The 25,604-nt window shown below is 37.4% G+C and overlaps 1 protein-coding gene across 1 annotated transcript in view; it reads left to right on the forward strand.

The window, feature by feature from the left end:
* Positions 1-25,604, forward strand: part of EPB41L5 (erythrocyte membrane protein band 4.1 like 5) — a 110,943-nt gene that overhangs the window by 77,475 nt on the left and 7,864 nt on the right. Inside the window, exons 17-22 of the mRNA XM_012644656.1 lie at positions 5,368-5,531; positions 8,748-8,845; positions 14,121-14,249; positions 17,084-17,145; positions 22,954-23,044; positions 25,482-25,556. Of these exons, the coding sequence (XP_012500110.1) occupies positions 5,368-5,531; positions 8,748-8,845; positions 14,121-14,249; positions 17,084-17,145; positions 22,954-23,044; positions 25,482-25,556 (619 nt within the window). The remainder of the gene's footprint in view (positions 1-5,367; positions 5,532-8,747; positions 8,846-14,120; positions 14,250-17,083; positions 17,146-22,953; positions 23,045-25,481; positions 25,557-25,604) is intronic.

Consider the following 25,604-nt stretch of genomic DNA (forward strand, 5'->3'; position numbering starts at 1 on the left):
TTTTGAAATTTCCCCAGCCTCAATTTTTGAACTCCTCAGCTCTGAAGAGGTTTCATAGTAGGATCTTTCAGAGAAATTGCCTCCAGTCCTTGAGCCTAGGATATGGTGGTCTGGTGTTTGTTTCTTTTTTCTTTTTTTTTTTTTGAGATGAGGTCTCACTGTGTCACCCAGGACTGCAGTGGCAGGATCATAGCTGACTGCAGCCTCGAACTGCTGGGATTGCAGGCATGAGCCAGTGTGCCCAGCCTTGTTGCACAGATATTTCTAATTCTTCATTGCAGACAAGTAGTTTCTTTTCATTTGAAACTCTGGACTTGGGAATAGAGCTTTTTCAGCTTCTGTTCCTGTCTAGAAGATACAGTCCCCTGGTTTGAAGTAGTGAATGTGACTCTTGTTCACTGCCTCAGCTGAGGTGTTTTTGGTCTCATTTGCCTCGGGAAGCTGGATTTTTCACTCCAGTGCCTATTTTCACTATCAGCACTTTGAGTGCCTCCTGGCTTGAGCCCCAGTTTATTATTGGGAGTTCATCACTATTTTTGGAAAGGGCTGAATGTTGTACTTCATTTTTCTTTTAATTACTGTATTCATCCATACAAGGCCAACTCTTCTTCCCCCTTCCTGACTCATCATTTGTAGTTAGAAGAATCATGTTGCTTTTTTTTTTTTTTTTTTTTTTGAGACAGAGTCTCACACTTTTGCCCGGGCTAGAGTGAGTGCCATGGCATCAGCCTAGCTCACAGCAACCTCAAACTCCTGGGCTCAAGCAATCCTTCTGCCTCAGCCTCCCGAGTAGCTGGGACTACAGACATGTGCCACCATGCCCGGCTAATTTTTTCTATATATTTTTAGTTGGCTGATTAATTTCTTTCTAATTTTAGTAGAAACGGGGTCTCGCTCTTGCCTGCCTCGGCCTCCCAGAGAGCTAGGATTACAGGCGTGAGCCACCGCGCCCTGCCAGAATCATGTTATTTTTAATCCTTGAAACATACTTTAAATTTGCAGAAAATTCAGTTCTAATCTTATATGCAATTTAAAGATTTCTCGTTCCCCCATTCTCAAAATCTATACTGGAGAAAGAGGGTGGAGGTTGTTCATTCTTTTAATCTTTATTTTCTCCCCTTATATTCTTGGGGTACTTACTTTCAGGGTTGAAGAAGAAGGAAGAGGAAAGGGGGCAACAGTTGAATGATTCTGCTGTAAGTTAGCAACGTGGCATATGCGCAAGTGCTAGCTTTTTTGTGCTTCACAGTAGCGCATTTTCTCAGAGGCCCTTGTAAAACCTGTCGCTTCCCCAACATAGGCAACATACTTACTTTTCACCACCTCTTCCAACACATTTCTTCTCTCCCCTTACTTCTGGCTCAGCTTCTGCCCACAAGTACACTTTTACCACTTGGGTCACTTGACCTTGGCACATTTTGGAGTTCATTGAATGGGCTTAAAGCTGCACTTATACTTGGCCGAAGGGAAGCACATACGTCCTTTTTTTTTCTCTCCCAGCTTTTTCTTTTGGAATACTTTAAAAAGTTGAAAGAAAGGTAGATGAATAGCCATCTGCCCTTCCTCTAGATTCACCAGCTATTAATATTTTACCATATTTACTGGCATTTATCTTAATTTCTTGGCTGAACTGAGAATCATAATACAAACAGTATAATACTTCATTCCTAGATACCTTTGCATGAATCTCCAAAAATCAGACATTCTTTCATATAATACATTTATTACCTCAGAAAATTTAACATCGATATAATACTGTTATCTAATATATAGCCCATATTCCAATTTTCCCAGTTTTTTTAATCAATGCCCTCTTTTTCCTCCTGACCAAGGATTCAGTCAAAATTTCAATCATTTTTCATATTTCTTTGATCATGAACAGTTCCCCAGCCTTTTTTACCTTTCATCACAATGTTGACTGTTTTTCTTTTCTTGGGCGGGGGGGAGGACAGAGTCTCACTCTGTTGCCCTGGGTAGAGTGCAGTGGCATCATCATAGCTCACTGCAACCTCCAGCTCCTGGGCTCAAGTGTCCTCTTGCCTTATCCTCCCGAGTAGCTGGGACTACAGGTACGCACTACCACGCCCAGCTAATTTTTCTATTAGGTCATTAAATATGAAATGTATGATTTCAAATCAGAAGTTTAGTATATCTCAAACAAGAAGCAGTACAATTAATCAAAGTATGCACCTAAACTATCCACACAGTTTTGGCATCTTAATGGTAGTTTGTTTATGCCAGCAGCAAAGAAGCCTGGAGAGTGAGTGTCGATGAAATTGAGAAAGGTGTTTTGCACAGCTTGTTCAGAATTGAATATTTTTCCTTGCAAGGAGTGGTCCAAGGCTGAAAGTGGTAGTCAGTTGGTGCAAGGTCTGGTGAATACAGTGGATGACAGAAAGTTTCCAAGTCCAGCTTCTGTAGTTTGAGCAGCATCGTTTGTGTGACATATGGTCAAGCGTTGTCTTGCAAGAGGATTGGCCTGTCTCTATTGACCAATCTCGGCTGCATAATCACAAGAATCCACATTATTTTGTCCAGTTGTTTGTAGTAGACATCTGCTGTAATCGATCAGGTTTCATGAAGCTGTAGTGGATAATACCAGTGCTGGACCACCAAACAGACACCATTAGCTTTTTTTGATGAATATTTAGTTTTGGACTGTGTTTCGGCATTTCATCTTTATCCAACCATTGTGTTGAATACACTTGTGATTGTCAAAAAGAATCCATTTTTCATCACACGTAACAATACGTTGTAGAAACTGTTTTCCTTTATGTCGTGACAGCAAAGAAAGGCGAGCTTTGAGATGATTTCTCTTCTGATGCTGTTTTAATTCATGCAATATCCATCTATCCAGCTTATTTACCTTGCCAATTTGTTTTAAATGGTCCTATATTGTTGGAATAGTAACGTCAAACCTTGCTACTAATTCACAAGTAGGTTGAGATGGATTCGCTTCCGCTACAGCTTTCAGCTTACCGTTATCCACCTTGGTCTCAGGTCGCCCACATGGCTCATTTTCAAGATGATAATCACCAGAATGGAACTTCTGAAACCATCGATGTACTGTGTGTTCATTAGCCACAGCCTTCCCAAACACTTCGTTGATACTTTGAGCTGTCTGCACTGCATTGATTCTACAATGGAACTCATATTCAAAAATAACTCAAATTTTTGACTTATCCCTGGTTTTACAAAAATGTTCTAAAAAAATATGTGAAATTCCTGGGCTCAAGCAATCCTCCTGCCTCAGCCCTCCTGAGTGGCTGGGACTACAGGTGCATGCTACCACGCCTGCTTAATTTTTCTGTTTTTTGTAGAGATGGGGGTCTCAGTCTTTGTCAGTCTGGTCTCGAACACCTAGCCTCAAGCAATCCTCCCAACTTGGCCTCCCAAAAATGCTAGGATTACCGTTGTGAGCCAATGCACCTGGCCAGGCATTAATTCTTTTAAATATTTGATAGGATTTATCAGGGAAGTCATCTGGGCCTGAGCTCCTTGTGGGAAAATTTTTAATTATTAATTCAATTTATGTGTCTATTCAGATTTTGTATTTCTTCTGGAGTGAGGCATGGCAGTTTGTCTTTCACGGAACTATCCATATCATCTAAGTTGTTGAATTTGTTGGCATTAAGTCTGGTGTAGTTTTCTTCACATTTCTTGTGTTTGGGGTTAGTTGAGATTCTTAGATACATGGGTTTATAGTTCTCATCAAATTTGGAGAATTTTCAGCCATTATTTCTTCACATATTTGTTCTGTCCCACCCCTACTTTGGGATTCCAGTTATTATTAGAGTGCTTAAAGTTGTCCTGCAGCTAACTGATACTCTTCTCTCTCTCTCTCTCTCTCTTTCTCTCTCTCTCTCTCTCTCTCTCGATTTTGTGTGTGTGTGTGTGTGTGTGTGTTTTTAAGGGGGGGTGGTTTTAATTGCTGTGCCTTCAAGTTCAATATTTTTTCTGTCTAATCTGCTCTCAATCACACCTAATATGTTTTTCATCTTAATACTATAGTTTTCATCTCTATAAGTTTGATTTGGGTCTTTTTTATGTTTTATATGTCTCTGTTTAACTTTTATAACATATGGAATGCAGTTATAACTTTTAATGTTTTTCTCTGCTAATTCTAACAGCTGGGTCAGTTGTGGGTCAGTTTCAGTTGATTGATTATTCTCTTTAGTATGAGTTATCTTTTTCTGCCTCTTTGCATTCTTGGTAATCTTTGAATGGATGTCTGACATTGTGCATTTTACTTTGGATGCTAGATACTTTAATCTTCCCTAAATCTTCTTGAGCTTTGTGGATGCAGTTGAGTTACTTGGAAACAGTTTGATCCTTTTACTTCTTGTTTTTATGATTGGTAGGTGGGTCTGTTGCAGTGCTCAGTCTGGGTTGATTTTTCTCCACTACTGAGACAAGGTCTTCCTGAATGCTCAGTGTCCTGTGAATTAGGTGTTTTTATAGTCAGTTTGTGGAAACAGGCACTGTGGCGCAGTATTAATGCCACTCGTTTTCTCTAATCTGGTCAGGTAGTTCTTTTCCAAGCCTTGGGGAGTATTCTCACACACATGCTCTCATCAGTACTGAGTACTTGAGAGGGACCCTCTGCATACCCTCCAGGACTCTGTGCTGTTCTATCCTATGACCTCTAGCTGCTCGGTGTCCCTGAACTCTCAGCCCATCTTCTCAGCTAAAGGAGTCTTCCATGCTCTGCCTCATTCCCCTCACCACCATGGCCTAGAAATTCTCTGAGGACAATTGTAGGGCTCACCTTGTTTTCCAAATCTCATAATCACTGTATTTTGTTGTCTGACAATCTAGTGTCTCAAAAATAGTTTATTTTTCACCCTTAGGTTATTTCAGGTGGGAGGCTAAACCAGTCCTTTTTACTCCATTTTGGCTGGGAGAAGAAGTCTGCCCAGCCAAAGAAGGATTTTAAGAGATGAGTAAAGTCAGTTGAGATATAAACTCTTTCATGAATCTTTTTCCAACAAAGATTTTTGTTAGTACAGTCGTCCCTCCGTATCCGTGAGAGGTTGATTCCAGGACACTCCTTGAATACCAAAATCCTAGGATGCTCAAATCTGTTACATGAAATGATGTATTATTTGGGTGTAACCTACACACATTCTCCTTTATACTCTAAATCATCTCTGGATTACTTATGTAAATGCTATGTAGATAGTAAAACTATTTTTTATTTGTATTTTTTATCATTGTATTGTTATTTTTAGTCCTTTCAAATGTTTTCAATCTGCAGTCGGTTGAATACATGGATGCAGAACCCACAGATATGGAGGAAAAAGTGTAATTTAAGTTTTTTTCATGATAAATTTCTTGCTCTAAATAAGTTTTCTATTACCTCTACAGCTTGCCTCTGAATATTGATTTGCTAGATAGCCCAGACTTATTGGAAACAACCATTGGTGATGTAATTGGAGCATCTGACACTGTGGAAGCATCCCACGCACCAGATGAAATTAATGTAGGCACGAGGCAAACTGGTGTAGAGGAACCTGAAGTTGAATATGAGAGTAAGTAGATGTTCTGTGATATATCAATGGTACCTTTCTATTTTATCTTCCTTTGAAATGAGATATTTAAATCAGTTTCTCCAAGAATATTTTATGTAATAGTTGAACTTCTAAATTTAATTTAGAATTGTTATGCCTTCTTACCTTTTCTTGACTTAAGAGAACTTTGAAATATTTAAGATAACATAATTGAGGCCATTAAATATGTACCATTTATGAACCATTAGACATTTAAGAGTTTTCAAACTTGGTTTTTATTTTCTTGAGTGCAAATTAAGAAGAATAAAAGTTTCCTTAAAGATTTTCTAGGACACAGGGTTGAATGAATATTTTGTTATTGCATAGGCCCACAAAAAGAAGTAATACAGAAACAGCGCTGTTTTTTTAAAAAGCTTTTTCACCTAGCACTCTGGGAGGCCGAGGCGGGCGGATTGTTTGAGCTCAGGAGTTCAAGACCAGCCTGAGGAAGAGCGAGACCCCATCTCTACTAAAAATAGAAAGAAATTAATCGGACAACTAAAAATATATATAGAAAAAATTAGCCGGGCATGGTGGCACATGCCTGTAATCCCAGCTACTTGGGAGGCTGAGGCAGTAGAAGTAAATTGCTCATTGAAAATGTCTATATATTTGTGAGTTTGGTTTGATATTCAAGCATAACCTATTTATAAACAGAAGTTTCCTATTGATTCTCAGGGTAATGCATGTTCTTTTTAAAGCAGCTTGTATTTGTGTGGCTCTTGCCAATTTTGATTTCTGTCACAGACTAAAATTAGACACCATCTTTAAACAACTCACAGAAAATTGCCAGTGAGTACACTGTTGTCTCTGAAGAGCATAGAATACAGCAGTGGTATTTAGTAATTTAGAAATAAGAGTTGTTAGTGAAAAGTCACACAGTGTTTCTGGTTAATAGAGCATGCTAAAGTTCAACTGGTAAGTGGTGTTAAAAATTCGTTCTTTTGTTCCCTGAGTAACCACTACAAACAAATGTTCAGATACATCATGATTGTTTTTATTGACATCTACCATGTTTAAATTGTGCTTGTTTAGTCTGAGGTCAGGGAAACAAGAATTAACTTTAACTTACTATGTTGATAATTTCAGAATAATATTTTAATCTGATTTCTTTAAAGAGTAGTAGTGAATTATTAGATTAAGAAAACATTCTCCATTATTATTTCTCATGTACTTTCTCTGCAATAATTTCTTTTGGTTAGTCCAGTTTTGACAGCCCTGCCCTGGATTCTACCTCTTGTTAGAAATGCTTGCTCTTTGTCACTAGAAAGATGTAAGATGTAAGCAAACCAAAGCCTTCAAGATTTAGGTTCAGCCAGAGGCAAGATAGCTTAATGCAAAGTATTTCTAGGGTTAAAATAAAAATAGTCTCTTTTATAGAGATGGCAATATTGATTTCATTTGCATTCCATTTCGTGTCCATTAAATGAATTCAGATAGTTTAATTTCTTCAGTGCTGTAATAGTATTGTATCAACAAACACTTATTGAGTTCATACTTTTCAGCAGATTCTGTTAGGTTAGGGTAACATGGTAGTACAGATGCGAAGAGAAGAAAAGCTCAAATGAGACATAACTTTCCAAATACCTGAGAGTCTCATATATCAAAGACTATATTTTATGGCACTTTATTAGTGAATCTTGGATGAGCAATTTGCAAGTATAGGAAAGCAGATTTTGCATCAATATAAGGAAGAATTTAACAGTTTCTGCCATATAATAGACATAGATACCTAAGAGTTAGTGAGCTCTTCTTCAATACAGAAAGTATTTGAGCAGACCTTGAATGCTGTTGAGGTTGTGGCAGAAGAAATTCTTGAATAGTGTGAATTTCATGAATATGATTTCCTTGCTCAAAGTCAGTCAGTGAGAATAAGTAGAGCATTTTTATGTTAAGTGTTAACTGTCTCAATCTTGTTATCCAGTTTATTCTGATTTTATTTTGGTTGTAATGTCAGTATCCTGATGGACATAGGTAAGTAATGATAGTTACGAATAGCAACTTTTTTAAACAGCTTATCCTATGTCTCAGATAGGATGTTCTCCAGACAAACAGAAGTAGCAGAAGAAGCTTTATTTCAGCCAAAAACAAAAGGTACTAATTTATCAGCATTTGTAATCTCAACATCATATGTTAACATTCAGTATCAAGTAATGTGAATCAGAAGAAAACCAAGAGATGGCAACCAAGTAAATGAGACAACCAGTGTTGAATTAGTGATTCTCAACTTTGGTTATATGTTAAAATCCCCTGGAGAATTTTAAAAGCTACCAGTGCCAGAATCCTATTTCCAGAGATTCTGATATAATTATTCTAGGGTAAGTCCTGGGAATGAGTATTTCTTAAAAGCTCCCCCTCTGATTTTAATGTGCAGACAGGGAGAGAATCCACTAGGTTAATTGATGAGCACATTTAGAAGATTCCTTTGACCCAGAGGACATCATTTCAAAGTTTCCTTCTCTTTTCTTCTATCTGATTGTTGAGAAATTATTAGTCATTCAACAACTTTTTTTGTCAAATAAGTGTAAAAATTTTGGCTCATACCAAATTAATCCCCTCAAAATAAGATTATTTCAGTATGATGACTTCAAGTAGAGTTCATTTAAAGATGAATTGTGGTTAATGTATTATCTTTTCAATGGTTAGAGGACTTTATAATGTATTTTGCAGCTAGGAAGAACATTATGAAGACAAAATGCATGTCTTCCATCACACCCGATTGTACCAGTATATAATATGTTGACTCAGTGAAGGAATAAATATAGCTCCTTCATCAGTTTGCTCACATAAGTTTAGTTTAAGGTGGTATATAGTCAGGGCCAAAGAATGAAGATGGCGGAGTATTGAGGTTGGACATGAGCTTGTGTTGTGGTTATGGAAGAAAAGGATCATGTCACAAGTGTTCTCTGCGCTTCAAGTCTCTTGGCTGGGTAAACCTTAACCACACATGCCGTTGAGATTCTATATCCAGTTGCTTTTTGGGAGCCGTGCAGATAAAGGGCAATGTGCCTACTTAGGATTAACTCTTACTTAAATTAATGGACAGGTGCCTGGTTATGGAAAGAAAATACATTTATTTTGCGTTTATGTGGATTATTACTTTTAATTGATGAAAACTGGTATTGAGAAAACAAAACTATCCTCACACAGCTATAACAGCTTAGCAGACTGAGGGGCTATTTTTGCCATTTTTTTCAGCATTGAAAGATGCCTCAGAGAAGCTCAAACAGCTTGAGATGGAGAACAGTCCTTTGCTGTCCCCTCGATCCAACATCGATGTTAATGTCAACAGCCAGGTATTCAGATTTCCCTGTGAACACCTGTTACACATCTCCAGAGCCCCCAGAAATCTCTTCTTTCCAAAGACAATACTTTCTCTTTTCTTTTGCTGGGAAATCTGTCTGTGCTGTGCTCTTATAAACCTGTTTTCTCATTTAAAAAGATGGAATTTGTGAATGTTTAGGAGGAAAGGAGGAAATTTACACAGCAACATTAAGAATTGTAAAGTCATTTCATGATTTAAAAAAAAAAAACTGTCAAAAGTGTGATGGCTGTTAAACCTTTTATTTTGATTCAGCCTGTCCAGTTGAAGGACTTATGGAAACCCTTTGAAATTATAGAAGGATTTGCTTGAAAGAGACCTGCTCTATAGTGTAAACAGGAAGAGAATGGAATTTCAGATCCTTCAACTTCCTCTTTTATTCTTTTCTCTGTTCTCTCTCCTTTGAATTTTTTGGGGATGGGGGATGCATATCAATTAAGCCAATTAAGCTTCAATTAATTATTTGACTATAATTTTAAAAAATTTTCTTATTTCTGTATTAAATAACTTATAGGAATAACTAAACTAAATTGAATCAGACAGAAGTTTTTTAATTAATCATAATTAGCTACCAGATGTCCTCAGTAAAGAAAAGAGTTAATTTTAGGTAATGATCTGGAGATACCCTTTTTTCCTATATACAGACAACCGGTAACAAGGCCAAGTTAAATTTTGTTTTGGTTTGATTTTAAAAAGTAAAGGGAAACCTCTGATTCGCAGTGTTCTTTCATCTTTGGATAACTGACTGGAATTTCTTTGGAGACCAGTACAGGGCGGAGAGTGGTTTTCTTCTTGCATTGCCATTATTAAAACTGTCCCGGATCAGAATCTTTTTTTTTTTTTTTCCCCCTTTCTAATGTTTTTTCTCAGAAATAGCTTTTAGAAGGTGGTTAAGTTTCAGAATGGATTTCTACTTTCTTGACCCTTCAGTATTCTGTTTGTCTGTTTTCACAGCATCAGTTTGTTTTACTATCTTTGTAAGGTAGGGGAATGCAGGATCAGAAACAAAAGGATAAATTGAAAATTTTAGATGAAAGCTTTAGATGATTAATAATTAATTTGACAAAAATTTAGTAGAGGACTAGAATGACCCTGAAGAAGCATGAAGACTGGTGACTGTTGAGTGCAGGGAGAGGAGGGGGTATTGTCGGCTATGCTAGGAGTTCATGGAAATCTACTGAACAGCTACTTATTTCTTGTATAAATTTCCCTGCATATCTTGTTATAATACAACTGTGCCTCTGAGGCAGATTGTCTGTGAAATTAGTTTTGAAGTCTTGAAAAGATGAGAAGTTGTGGGTTTAGGGTAGGGAAGGGCACGAATTGAAGGACAGTGTGCCATGAAGGAACATTTGGGGGATCACATAGCCAGGAAACATACCAGCTAATATTTAGTGAGGCTTTTCTCTCTGTCAGGCAAGAATAGAAGGAAGAATTCAGTATTGGACTAATAAATAAAGGACATCTCACTACCTTATCTCTAGTCAACTAGAATACATGTTGAGCATCCTTAATCTGAAGATCCAAAATTCGAAATGCTCCAAAATCCCAGACTTTTCGAGTGCTGACATGATGCTCAAAGGAAATGCTTGTTGGAACATTTCAGAATTTGAGTTTTTGAATTAGGGATGGTCATCTGGTATGTATAATGCAAATATTCCAAAATCCGAAAAAATATAAAGTCCCAAATATTTCTGGTCCCAAGCATTTCAAATAAGGGATACTCAACCTGTCTTGTAAAAACGTTGATGAGTTGATTTATGTTTTATTAATGTGACACGTTGTTAATCCAGACTGATTTCTCTGCCTCTGCCATCAACAGTTGATGTTTGATTAAGGAATGCAAATTAATCTTAACATCAGCCTTACTAATTTTAGGAAGAAAACCTACTGAAAATAAAATACATCATTTTAAAGCAAAATATCATTTGTTGGATGACTAGCTCTAAGAATTGTGTAACTGCAAGGGTCTGAACCAACAACACAATCTTGAGGCTCAGACGGCATTACTGACAGCAGAGTTGACCATGTTTCGAGAACACATTTTAGAAGGATCACATCAGCTCTGCCTTATGCAGGATTGATAGTCACCTGAGATCCCTTAATATACTGTGGATTCAATTCCACAAATGTTTATTGTCTACTTTTTATAAGATATAATAATAAATATAGTGTAGAATTCACGGATGAATGACAAGGTCTTGACCTCAGGAAACTTCAGACCTGTCCCACCAAGCCCCATAGAAGTTAGTATTGCAAATGGCATCTCCAGTGACCACTTTCTTTCCCAGGTTTCTTATGCTAATAGAATTTTCGGATGATAGCAGCTAGGAATTACAGTTTTTGAAAGGCAAAATTAGAATCCGTGTGGACTTTGACAGACTGGAATGATGGACTGGATTTAAGAAAATATATTATGACAAATTCTCATAACTATAAGATTAGAGGGGGGGCTAGAATATAGCAGTATGTATAAAAAATTTTAAGAATACATAAATGAAGTATGAATTAGCTGCAAAAGCTATGTTGTATTAATTGAAAGGGTTTAAAAAAGAGGATTCACATATAGTATTTTATTCATTACTAGATACTATTCTTTAAAAATGATATAGGAATGCTAGAGCAGTTCAAGAAGAGAAGGATCTATATGATGAAGGTCCTCGAAATGAAGTTACAACTTGGTCTTGTTAGCTTGAGGATCACCATATAGAAATCTTGGGAGAGAGCACTTTAGCCATCTTCACCTATTTGAAGAGCTGTGAAAGAGGAGTTAATGTGACTTGTTTTTAATAGCCTCAGCAATGAGTTAAGGTCAGTATGTTAAGGGGTGTGCAAGTTTCACCTTAATGTAAGAAATCATTTCCTAACAGACATCAGCAAATTGAACGTGCTGACCAGGGAAGCAGCAAGTTCTCCAGTGTGCGAGGTTCCTCAGGCTAAGACTAAAAATTAAGCACATTTGAAGTATCTTGGTGGTTCGATGGACTTCCTTCCAGCTTTGAGATGCCATGATTCTAAAAGTTGTTCAGATTCTTCCCTCTTTCTCGGTGTCTCCTCCTTTCTGCAACTTAGTCTCTGTGCCTTCTTCCCCTATGTCTTTGAAATCCTTCAGAGCAGCAGTCCCCCAAACTTTTTGGCACCAGGGACCCACTTCATGGAAGATAATTTTTCCATGGACAGGGGGTGGGGAGGGGGAAACTCAGGTGGTGATGCAGGCGATGGGGAGGGGAGTGGCTGTGCATACAGATGAAGCTTGGCTAGCCCGCTGCTCGCCTCCTGCTGCGCGCCGCACCGCCACCCCAAGTTTCATGGAAGACAATTTTTCCATGGATGGGGGTGGGCGGGGGCAGCGGAGCTCTGCAGGCCCGGTTCCTAACAGGTGGGGGACCAGTACTGGGGGTTGGGGACCACAGCTTTAGGCAGTGACCCTGTTTTTTAACACATTGACTGCCACACTAGAAAAAAAATTTTTTTCCTTGGGGCCACAGTGTTTTATTAGGAAAAATAGAATAAAAACTTTGAAAACAAAACGATCCTTTCTAATTTAATGAAAAATTAAATTTATTGACTATTCATTTAATCCACATTTTTAGAATTAATTTGTCAATATTAATTGTAACAATAAGAACATCAACGAGTAAGATTTTCCTGAACCAGTTTGCAGGATTTTGCCCAGGTTTTGCTTCATGAGGCCCTGGGCTCAAAAATTAGTGTGAGTTAAATACAGCTCACATGGCAGTTAATGTGTTAAAACTACATAATTGTAAATATCTTCCTTTATTTCAGCAATACGTTAACCAACAGTAATAAATTGCATGAATGTGTAATCAATGTGTTTACTCAGGCCCCTATTAGACACTTAGATTGTTGCTAATTTTCAGTTGTAATCAATGATATGATAAACAATCATATAAATAAATATTTGTAATCATCTTTGATTATTTCCCTGGGATAATACCCAGAAAGTAGAGGTGCTTGATCAAAGGACAGGCATAATTTTGAAGCCTTTGGTACTTTTGCAAAATTGACTTCCAGAAAGATGGTAACAATTTATACTCTTACCACACTCATGTGTGTTGAATTCTTTTTGTTTTTAATATAGGCAGAAAAAGAAATATTTGCCTATGTCAGAGGCAAGTTGCTCTGAGAATCCTGGTGTGTGTAAATATCAGCAATCTTAAATATGCAACATAATTGTCTCTGAAAAAAAAAATGAAAGCATTTGAACCAACCAGCCATGATTGAAAAAGGACATAAAGACTTCTTTCAACCAATATAGGAACCATTCTGAAGACTAGGAGGTCATAGGCATAAACAGAGTCTAATCTAAAGTAGTGATTCTCAGACTTTTATATGTATCAGAATTGCATGGGGAAGTTTGTTAAAATTCAAATTTTGAGGTCCCACCCAGAGTCAGATATGTAGAGACCACACTGGGAACACCAAATTGGAGTAGACATGTTAATTAAATCTTTTTAAACCTGGAAGAGTGGTGCAATATGTAATTCTATACCTGGTAGTTGGCCTGTTACATAGAACAAAGCCCAGAGTATCTGACACTAAAATATTTAGAGTGAGTTTATTGTTTAGACCAGTATTAAAATAGCAACCACAGTAGTAATAACTGTTGATTATTAATGATTGTAATATCATTTTAAGTTAAATAAAATATCAGTTGTATTTGTATTTCTTCTAAATTTATTTCTTAATCTGCTTCCTTCCATTTTTTTCTTTTTCATAATAGCTAATTTATATTGCTTTAATTATGATCTTCATTAACTGGATTTGTGTATTATTCTTTTTCATATGTCTGTGTCTGAGGGTGACTTTTTTGTGGCTATGTTACATATAATCCCAGGCATAAGTATCTCCTTGGTGACAGCTCCAGAGTTAACATGAAATATTAATTGGTAGGGAACTCTAGAAATCATTGAACCCAATTTCCTGTCTTTAAGCAACTAAATAACTAAATATATCATCCAGGACAAATGCCACACACAGAGAATGTGCAACATTTGCTGTAATTAATTTCAGCTGGATTTTAGGTTCGGCCCTGTAGAGGCTAATCCCTGTAATTCTGGAGCTATCCATAGGTAAATGATCATAGGAGTTGATTATGCCTGGAATAGGCTATGGCTGCTTAAGACATGATTTTCTGATTGTCTGAATATGAACTTTCATCATTCTCTTTCCTATTTCCGTATAACTACTGCCTATCAGAGGGATTACAATGTATTTTTAATATCCAGGAAGAAGTGGTGAAGTTGACTGAAAAATGTCTTAATAATGCCATTGAGAGCCCAGGACCGAATGCCGTGAGAGTTCCTCCTGACTTCAAGAGTAACATTTTGAAGGCTCAAGTAGAAGCAGTACATAAGGTGAGCTGCCTTTAGCAGAGATAGCCCTGGTGAAGTGAAAAGAGTGTGGGACTTAGCAAGTGATTACAGTGTAGGACCTGTAGTACCAAGACACACACTCAAGATGGGAAATGCTTTCCCCAACTCTAAATTCTAATCAGGCTAGATTAAGAGGGGGCAGTCATGGGGTAAAAAGCTAGAGTAAAGATGCTTTGGGGTATAAGAAGCCAAAAAAAAAAACACCAAATTTCTATAAGCATGAGACTTGCCACTCTTACATCCAGAAAACCTAGTGATTGTTTGGGTTTCTTTTGACAGTATGTCTGTGAGTCCAGATTTTTCTTTATCCATCCACTATTCCCCACCACCCATCTACCCTCAGTCTGGCAAAATGTTGATGTTATTAGCAACAGGAGTGAGAAACAAGGCAAAGAGTTGGCTGGGACTTGGTGAAGGATGTAGTGGGTAGAGACCAACCCCCATGAGGCCTATGGCAGCTGTGCTGTCAAAAATCAGCTTCTCCTTGGTTCTCCTTAATGTTCAAACTTATCCTCCATCCTGAAACCAAGACAGCAGTCTACCTCACCAAATCAGGTTGTCAACTAGGATATCAAAATCTCTTATTGTTGAGAAGATACGCTTTACCCATCCTATCCCCACATACAAACCTTCAAGAGACCTGAGTGGACTTGAGGAATATTGTTCATGTGTTTTATCTACCCTCTCCCCTGATATAAACATAAAATATAATATTTACATGTAAAAATAAATATAAAATATGACAGTATTGGCTCTAGAATGCCGTTTCTATTCCGTCACCTACTAGCTTTGTGACTTCGGGCAAATTAATTTTTCTGAGCCTCAGTTCGATTATTTAAAACAGGATAATGGTTGTACCTACTTTAAGATGGGTTGTAAAGATGAAATAAGATAATAAATGTAAAGGACATGGAATAGTGCCTGGCACATAATGAGCATTTAAAAAACGTTGACCCTCAATAGTGGTAGTAGCAGTAGTAGTAACAATTGTTGTCATTTGCTGTGGTGTGAATGTTTGTGCCTCTCCCAAAAACTTTTATGTTGAAACCTAAACTCCAGTGCAATGGTATTAACAGGTGAGGCCTTTGGAAGATGGTTAGATCATGAGGGCACAGCCCTCATGAATATTAGTGCTTTTATAAAGGAGCCCCAAGGGAACTTGTTTGCTTCTTCCACCAAGTGAGGATGCATCAAGTAGGCACAATCTATGAGGAAAGGGTCCTCACAAGACACTTCATCTGCCAGTACCTTGATCTTAGACTTCCCAGCCTCCAGAACTGTAAGAAATAAATATGTATTATTTATAGGCTACGCAGTTTATGCTATTTTGTTATAGCAGACTGAATGGACTAAGACATCATTACCTTACATTTCAGTTATACCTTTGGATCTTTCTTGACTCAGAGAATAGAGAAATAACATGAATAGCCCTAAATTAAAGGGATTTGATTTAATAACATGAAAACTTCCACATGAAGAAAAATCTAGGACTAGATGCCTTCATTGTTGAAATCTACCAAACATTTAAGGAAAAAGTAGTAACAGTTCTACACAAACTCTTTCAGAAAATAGAGTTATGAGACTAGTGTTACGCTAATACTAAAACCAGGAAAAAAAATTACAAGAAAAGAAATTACAGACCAATACTCCTCTTGAACATAGACATAAAAGTCCGTAATAAGTATAATCAAATCATACTCAGTTTACAAATAGGATTCTACATCATGACCAAGTAGGATTTATCTTGGGAAAAATGTTGGTTTGTCATTCAAAACCCAATATAGTTCACCATATTAAAAAATACATAAAATTGTCTCAATTCATGTAGAAAAATCATTTTCCAAAGTTCAACACTTATTCATGATAAAAGCTCTCAATATACTAGGAATATAATGGAACTTCTTCAGCCTGATAAAGGGCATCTGTGAACAAAATCTGCAGCTAACATCATACTTCATGGTGGAGGTCCGTCCACTGAAATAGCTAAAATTAACTCCTGACCATCGTTGTCTTGGTGACGATGGAGCTCCTGCAGTGCACATGCATTGCTAGTAAGAATGTAAAATGCTATAAGCACTTTAGAAAAGACCTTGGCAGTGCGTTAAATGTGCACTTCCCATCTGACTGAGCAATTACACTCTTAGATATTTGCCCAGGAGAAATCAAAAACTTAGGTTCACACAAGTATCAGTACAGGAATTTTCCTAGCAGCTTTATTCGTAATAGCTAAAAACTGAAAACAACCCAAATGTCCATCAATAGGTAAACAGATAAACAGATATTGTGGTATATCCATACAGTGGAATGTGACTCATCAAATGAAAAGGAATGAATTACTGATATATGCAATAACATAGGTGAATCTCCAAAACATCCTGCTCCTCTAAAGAGGCAGACACAAAAGATGGGTTTTATATGACTCCAATTACATGAAACTGTATAAAGTATAGGTCATTATTCACCTTGAGAAAGGGTTTTTAATGAGATTATGTGGGGAGCCTCAAGGGAGTATTTGGGGGGGAGGGTAGTGAAAATGTTACATATGTTGGTTATGTACCTGTATATAGTTTTAAAAATACATCAAACTGTACATTTAAAAAAATGGTACATTATTGAGAGCTATCTAGTAAGAATGTATGAATTTGTATACCAAATGTATTGAAATTGAGTCTCGGATTATTAATTTAACTATGGGATAGGATTGTATATATGAGATGCACTACTGGTATTTCCATAGATGAGGTAATGTAAATTTTCTTGTTACTTTAGTATCCTTAACAAAGATTTAATGTTGTTCTATGATTTCATTTTCTTAGATTACAAGAGAAGATAATTTAAGTCCTAAAAATGCCAATATTCAGGATGCTGCCACAAACAGGTACAGTTCTGAATTAAATCGATATCCTTATCTTCTACCTTTTGGGTCTTTTTTCCTCTTCCTCAAATCTATGGTCTTGCAAGTGTTTTTTTTTTCCCCCTAATGGCAGAGTCTCTGTTGCCCAGACTGGAGTGTGGTGATGCAACCATAGCTCACTGCAGCCTCCATCTCCTGCACTCAAACGATCCTCCTGCCTCCGCCTCCACAGTAGCTGGGACTGTAGGTGCACGCCACCATGCCAGCTAATTTTTCATAGTGTTGGGGGTCTTACCATGTTGCCCAAGCTGGTCTTGAACTTCTGAGCTCTAGCAATCCTCCTAACTTGGCCTCCCAAAGTGCTGGGATTACAGGTGTGAACCAGCACTTCTGGCCAAGTTACTTTTACTTGTGTTCTTTATTTTTCTTTATGTGGTTTTGAATTACTGGATAGTATCCTTTTCTTTCAGCTTGAAGGACTCCCTTGGACTCCTTTTGGCATTTTATGCAGGGCATATCTACTTTCAACTCTTTCTGCTCTTGTATGTCTGAGAATGTCTTAATTTCTCCTTCATTCTTTTTTTTGAGACAGAGTCTCACTGTGTTGCCCGGGCTAGAGTGCCGTGGCGTCAGCCTAGCTCACAGCAACCTCAAACTCCTGGGCTCAGGCGATCCTTCTGCCTCAGCCTCCCGAGTAGCTGGGACTACAGGCATGCGCCACCATGCCTGGCTAATTTTTTTATATATTTTTAGTTGTCCGATTAATTTCTTTCTATTTTAGTAGAGACGGGGTCTCGCTCTTGCTCAGGCTGGTCTCGAACTCCTGAGCTCAAACAATCCGCCCGCCTCGGCCTCCCAGAGTGCTAGGATTACAGGCGTGAGCCACCGCGCCCGGCCTCTCCTTCATTCTTGAAGAATAATTTTGCTGGATATAGAATTCTTAATTGACAGGATGTTTTTTTTTTTTTTTTTTTTCTTTCAGTACTTTTAAATATGTCATCCCACTACCTTCTGGTCTCCATAGTTTCTGATGAAAAATTGGCTATTATCTATGAGGATCCCTTGTACATGATAAATCACTTCTCTCTCGAAGGTTTCAAGAGTCTCTCTTTGTTTTTATCTTTTAGTAGTTTAATTAATATGTCTCGTGTGGATCTCTTTGAGTTTATCCTGTGGAGTTCATTGAGCTTCTTGGATGTGTAGATTCATGTCTTTCATCAGATTTGTTGAGTTTTCGGCTATTATTTATTCAAACAGTCTTTCTGCCCCTTTCTCTCTCTGCCTGGGACTCCCATAATACATACATATATTGATATGCTTGATTATGTCCCACAAGTTTCTCAGGCTTTGTTCACTTTTTTCTTTTCATTATTTTTTCTTTCTGCTCCTGTTGCTAAATAATCTCAATTGATCTATCTTTATATTCACTGATTCTGCCTGCTTGAATCTGCTGTTGAAATCCTCTAGTGAATTTTTAATTTAAAAAATGAGAGAAGTTATTACAGTTATTGTACTTTTCAGCTCCAAAATTTTTATTTGATTGCTCTTTATAATTTGTCTTACTAATTAATATTCTGTATTTATTGACACATTATTCTCTTGGTTCCCTTTAGTTCTTTGTCCATAGTTTCCTTTAGCTTTTTGAGAATATTTAGGGCAGTTGACTTAAAGTCTTTGTCTAAGTACAGTGTCTGCTTTCTCAGGGATAGTTTCTGTTAATTTCTTTTTTTCCTGTGCACGAGCCATACTTTCTTGTTTCTTTTCATGCCACTTAATTTGAAAAGTGGTCATTTTGATTTTATGATGTAATTCTGGAAATCAGATTCTTCCCCTCCCTAGGATTTCTTGTTGTTGCTTGTTGTGGGACTGTAGTTACTTGTTTATATAGTAACTTTTTGAGACTGTTTCATCATGTGTGGTCCCTAATGTCTCTGTTCCTTTAACTCAGTGCTCAGCTAGTGGTTTGACACAGATTTCCTTAAATGAATGGAGCAGAGAGAGAGAGAGAGAGAGAGAGAGAGAGAGATAAAGAGAGAGAGAAAGGAAATAGTAAAAGAAGAAATAGAAAAGAAACTTTCTAGGTCTTTGCAGATTGACTATGTTGGGGTATTACTTCAGTGCTAAACCAGGCTGTTTGTACTTTGACCTCATCCTATGTTTCCTGCTTGCAGTTGATCCCTGAGATCAGCTAGAAGAGAAAGCTTGTGCTCTCCGCCAGTCTGTTCTGTGTAGAGTCCTGCCCTAGGCACCTGCTTGGCTTTCTGAACCCTCTGCCCCTCACACTGATGCCCCCAAATATCTTACTTTCCTTCTTTTCCTCCCAGGCTTTTGGCATATTTATTGCTTTCCCCATTGTTATTTTTTGTCTCTGTCAGCTAGTGGCTTGTTAATTTACCTTTCAATGTTTTCAAGGAATAACATACCTCAGAGAATTCTGAGTTAGGCAAAACAAAGGCAAGTCTCTGTGTCTGTCCTTGAGGGAATTCACAGACAGATCAAAACAGAATAACACAGTTTCTTGGGAACAGGTACTAACACCAGGAATGTGAGCTGCTGCCTTCAAAACTATTGCCCCAGGGAGCAAAGTAGGGTGGGAATAAGTTAAAGCACCACAAAGCTCTCCTACTGTGTTTCATTGGCCCCTGGTTAAGCATTTATTGGTTGCTGTAAACCTTTGACTATCTTCCAGAGATCTGATAAGGTTGATTCTTATCACTTTGCCAGGTGTTTTGGTGTTTTTTAGGAGGGAGGTCTCTACCCTACCATTTTATCTGACTTCACTTGCTGCTCTCATGCACAGTTTTTAAAGTCAGGTTGGTCACATATATAGTTGGCCCTCTATCCATGGGTTCTGCATCCATGGATTCAACTGTGGATCAAAAATATTTGGAAAAAAATGCACAAGATTCCAAAAAGCAAAACTTGAACTTGCCACCCACTAAGTAACACATCGAATCTACATGCATGAATGTATAGGTAGGCATTGTATTAGGTATTAAAAGTAATCTAGAGATAATTTAAAGTATATGGGAGGATATACTTGGCTTACATGCGAATACTACACCATTTTATATCCCTGATAAGGGAGTTAAGCATCTGTGGATTTGAGTATCTAGTGGAGGTCCCAGAACCAATCGCCCAGATACTGAGGGACAACTGTAACTTAAATCAGTAAAATTTGCCCTTTTTAAAGTGCAGTTCTGTGAATTTTGACAAATGTGTAGAACAGTTTCATTATTCCCCAAATTTCCCTTATTTTCCTGACCCTTGCCCTAACACTAGCCCCAGATAAACACTATTCTATTTTTGGATAAGCACTGTTCTATTTTCTGTTCTATAGTTTGCCTCTTCCAGCATATATCATATGTATGGAATCATACTTTATGTAGCTTTTTTAAAATTTTATTTATTTATTTTTAATTTTTAGAGACAGGGTCTCCTTCTGTTGCCCAGGCTTGAGTGCAGGGGCCTGATCATATCTTACTGTAACCTTGAACTCCTGAGCTCAAGTGATCTTCCTGCCTCAGCCTCCCAAGTAGCTGGGACTACAGATGTGTGCCACCACTCCTAATTTAAAAAAAAAAAAAGTTTTAGAGACACAGTCTTGCTATGTTGCCTAGGTTGGTCTCAAACTCCTGGCCTCAGATGAACCTCCCACTCTGCCTCCCAAAGTGCTGGAATTGCAGGCATGAGCCACCGTGCCTAGCCATATGTAGGTTTTTGAGTCTGGCTTCTTTCACCTGAAATAATGCATTTGAGATTCGTTCTTGTATTTATCTTTAGCTCATTTGTTTTTATTGTTCAGTAGTATTCCATTGTATGGATGTACCACAGCTTGTTTACCCATTCACCAGTTGAAAAACATTTGGGTTTTTTCCAGTTTTTGGTGATTATGAAAAAAACTCCTGTCAGTGTTCTTACAAGTTTTTGTGTTGACATATGTTTTAATATCTCTTGGGTAAATAGGAGTGAGATTTCAGAGTCATATGTAAGTGTATGTTTAACTTTATAAAGAACTATGTCAATGTTTTTAATACTTTTAATGTGTATGTTTGTATCCAGAAACAACATATTGTTTTGCATGTTTTTCAATTCTATATCGGTAGTAACATACTATATATATATCTTTCCTGAACTTTTTGTGGTTTTTACATATCTGAATTTTTAAAAATTATCCTTATTTTCTTCATTTCGGCTGCTATTGAATGAGTCTGCCACAATTTATTCATTCTTTTATTAATGGACAAATATTTGTTCCAGGCTAACTTTGTGTGTATTCCTCCTTATATACCCATGTTGGTTGGTTGTTGATTGTTTGGGGCGTTGAGTAGAATGCTGGGTCATGACACATGCTCTGCAGAATGGATGAGAAGATTCTCGTCTGTTGTTTTCCATGTTTTGCAGCAATGTAAACTAGATAGGATTAATCTTTTTTTGAAGGGTTGGGAGAATTCATTCTAAAACATACTGCACTACTTTTAATACTCACTCTTCTATATCTACTTCTTTCCTCTGAGCTGTTTCTTCTTCTGGAAACACAAAGCTATTTTTTTTCCTCTCTAGTAACTTTTAGATTTCAGCACTTATTCTTGATGTTCTGCATTTTCATTATATCTGAATATAGGTTTATTTTTATTCTTGTTAGTATTCAAGATGGGCTTTCAATGTGAATATCTATGTCTTTTTTCAGTTCTGGAAAATCATAAGGCATTATCTTTCTCAATTTTCAGTATCCATTGGTTGGAACATCTTAATCACTTCTCTGTGTCTCATAACTGTTCTTATTTTTCATCTCTTTGCCTCTGTTTACCTCAGGGTGATGGATGCACACAGTGCTAGCTTCCACTTCACCAATTATGTCACTTTTCCAATCTGGGGTTTTTTCTCCATCTTCTTGTAGGATTGATCAGGAACTGCTGTGTTGCTTGCACACTTTTCAGTGATACTGGGAGGGCTGAGGTTTCCTGCTGGATGTGCTATACCTTGGTAGATAATGGTCTTTTGGCTGTGGCTTTTCCCCTGATGTTGAAGCCATGTGTAGGACTGCCCCTATTCTCATTACTCCTGTCTGGAGTTAGACATCCTCGTCGCTACAGCCAGGCTTACAGATGCTGTGGCATCTTCTCACCTGGTTAGTCCTCTTGCAGTATCTGGGACACCATGGGTATTGCTTCTGCCTTCTGCAGCAGAGCTCTCGCCTGTGTTCTTAGACGGTGGCTTCTCCTGATGGTTTCCTGATTATTCTCCCATGTCTCAAGTATTCTGTATAATTTCTGGTCGACTGAGCTTTCTTGTTCAGGTATTGTATAACAGCTTTAAAAAAACATACATCTGTTGATCTGTTTTGTCTGTCTTTCCATCTTTTGTATAATTTCTCTGGATTTGATGCTGTTGGGGAGGACTGCAACAATTAACCTGTCCATAATCTTGAAACCGTCCTCTTCTGCTGTGTCTCTTTCAGGATTTAGTTAGTCTCTGAACTGCGACTGGCACCCTATAATGGTTTTTAGGTGTTAATGAATTTTTCGTTTTGTTAAAGACAAATCTTTTCTGTCATTTTAGTGAGATTTCAGGAGGGAAGCAAGGTAGTCTACCATTTTGATGCATCTGGAAATGAGTTTGACGTGGATTTGAAAGCTTTTCTCTGTGGGTGGAAAAGGGTTTCACAAAAGCATGTGAGTGCAGCGCTGGCTACTGTCGTGTTCCTCACCAGTTCTAATTTCTTCTTCCCCCACATGAATTTGTATGCTGCTTTCCTAAGCCCTTTCTTTGAAAATACTGCCTAAACCTGTGGAGATCCTCCATGCTGAATTTGTCTTTTTGTCTTCCCAGTGCTGTGTTAAGTGAGAATAATGTGCCCCTCTCCAGAGAGTCTCTTGCTCTGACACATACCACATCTGCAGACAGTGGTTCTGTTCTAAAGGTAAGAATACTTTTTTTTTTTTTTACTTCTTAACGTTTTTGCCAAAGACAATCTTGAATCCTGTAGTGTAACCCGGGACATCTGGTGATTTCGGATTGACACTGAGACTTAAGCTGTGAGAAGAGCATTGACTGCAGTTCTCTAGGGAGAATCCTATTGCCACATCCCTCACAAGAGAATCTCAGGGTTTCTTGTCCAGTTTGTGTGTTCTTCGTTTGTGTTTTTGTTTTTGGGGTGGTCTTGGATGCTGGCTATGCTTCCACTAATTTTTCCTTTTTTAAGAAGATATAATGTTAAATGCAAATAAGTGCTTTTTAAGTGCTTATAAGATTAAAGACTTAAGGCTATATCTGTAACACATAAGTGATTTTGTTGAAATTTATAGTCTGATTTACTCTAGAGAATGTAAGCTGTATAAGAGACTTGACCTGTTTTGTTCACTGCTGAATGCCTAGTGTCTCAAACAGTACCTGGCACATAACAAGCACTAAATAAATACTTGTTGAGTCAAATAAACTTTTTGAAATAATGAGGGCCTATCATTAATTGTGTTGCTACATAACCAGCTCATCCCGACTTCTCCCTTTCCTGTATCCCCTTGCCAAATCCTTACCAATTCAGAAATCATAGAAATCCAGTTCATTGTCCATGGATGTTTTAATTTGCACATTAAATTAAAAATTGTCCTTTCAAATGAACACTTAAAACATTTTTCTCTTTGATTGTATAATGTACATTTATTATAGAAATTTACCATATAATCCACAAAAAGGAAGAATTAGAAATCACTTATATTCTCACTACCCGATGACAGTGTATAGTTAGTTGTATAATCTTTCAATCTTTTCGGTTTAAAGGAAAAAACCCAAACTGAATATCTTCTATGAGGATTTATTTTCTACAAATTAAAATTCTAAAAAGATAAATTGACATCTTTGACTAGTGATTGAAAATCATTAATTGAAATCTGAGATGTCTTTAGAATAGAGAAGAACATTTAGTTCAAAGATTTATTGTGTATATAATATATACCAGATAGTGTGCTAAGCATTAAAGATTTAAAAATGAAGTAAACATGGTCTTAGCTTAACTGCTTATGGTCTAATGGGAGAGAGAACTGTAATACATTGTGGTAGAGACTTGCACAGGCTGCTGTGGTGCACTTAACCCAAGCAGAGTGGGAAAGGGTGAGGTAGGGGGGAAATGTGAGAGGAGAAGGAACAATTTTTTCATGTCTGTGATTAAAATTAAATTGCATGTTGAAATATAAATAAGAGATTCACCAAGACCTGAAGGCAAATAGAAATGTATAAATGAAGGCCTTTTTTTATTATGTATTATGTCCTAGGTTCTTATTTCTCTTATTGCCAGATTGGAATTTTATCCTTTATTGCTTTAAAACTCCACCCCCTGCTGTCCCCGCTGCAGTACAGAATTGTGTCCTCCATAAGCTACTTCAAATACCAATTAAACAAAAAGTATTGCTTTCCACCTCTCGGTTGGAAAGACATCTGCACTCAAATGTTTATAGCAGCACAATTCACAATTGCAAAGATGTGGAAACAACCCAAGTGCCCATCAATATATGAGTGGATTAATAAAATGTGGTATATGTATACCATGGAGTTCTACTCAGCCACAAAAATAATAGCAATCTAGCGCTTCTTGTATTATCCTGGATAGAGCTGAAACCCATTCTACTAAGTGAAGTATCCTAAGAATGGGAAAATAAGCACCACATGTACTCACCAGCAAATTGGTTTTAACTGATCAACACTTAAGTGCACATACAGGAATAACATTCATTGCGTGTCGGGCAGATGGGAAGGGGAAGGAGGAGATGGGTATATACATACATAATGAGCACGATGCGCACCGTCTGGGGGATGGACACGCTTGAAGCTCTGACTCAGGTGGGGCAAGGACAATATATGTAACCTAAACTTGTACCCCCATAATATGCTGAAATAAAAAAGAAAAAAAATCAAAAAGTATTAATTAACATTTATGGAGGAAGAATTCATATTGTATTGTTTTGCAAACAGTGAAGCACCCATATATCTAGATAAAGAAGCATTTGGAATTTAGACATCGCCTTTATTCAGTGTCTCCTGTGCTGAACCTTTTACCATTCTCATCTAGTCTAAAAGTGAAGAGGCAGAACAGTCTTAACCCCAGCCAAGTTTTGTTTCATCAAAAGGAATAGCTATTTGAAAATTTACATAGCACTTCAGCTTAAGTCCCAGTTGTAGTCTAGCTCCCCCTCTGTGCAGAAGTGGAGTCATTAATAACCATGATTCGTGAATGTTCTTGTTTGTTTAAAGGATTAACACAGACTAACCAGGCATGGGTCAGAAGTATAAATTGAGAGGATATGGAAAAAATTTAGTCTGATAATTGAGTCATTTGACAACTCCAGATTCCTTGTCTTCCATAGGAAGCTACAGATGAATTGGATGCTTTGCTCGCATCTCTGACTGAGAATCTAATTGACCACACAGTCACACCTCAGGTAAATACACTTTAAAGCAGTAAGATGGAAAGGAATTTCTGTTTTGAA

This window comes from Propithecus coquereli, unplaced genomic scaffold, assembly GCF_000956105.1.
Source record: "Propithecus coquereli isolate 6110/MARCELLA unplaced genomic scaffold, Pcoq_1.0 Scaffold217, whole genome shotgun sequence".
In the NCBI taxonomy this organism is placed as follows: domain Eukaryota; kingdom Metazoa; phylum Chordata; class Mammalia; order Primates; family Indriidae; genus Propithecus; species Propithecus coquereli.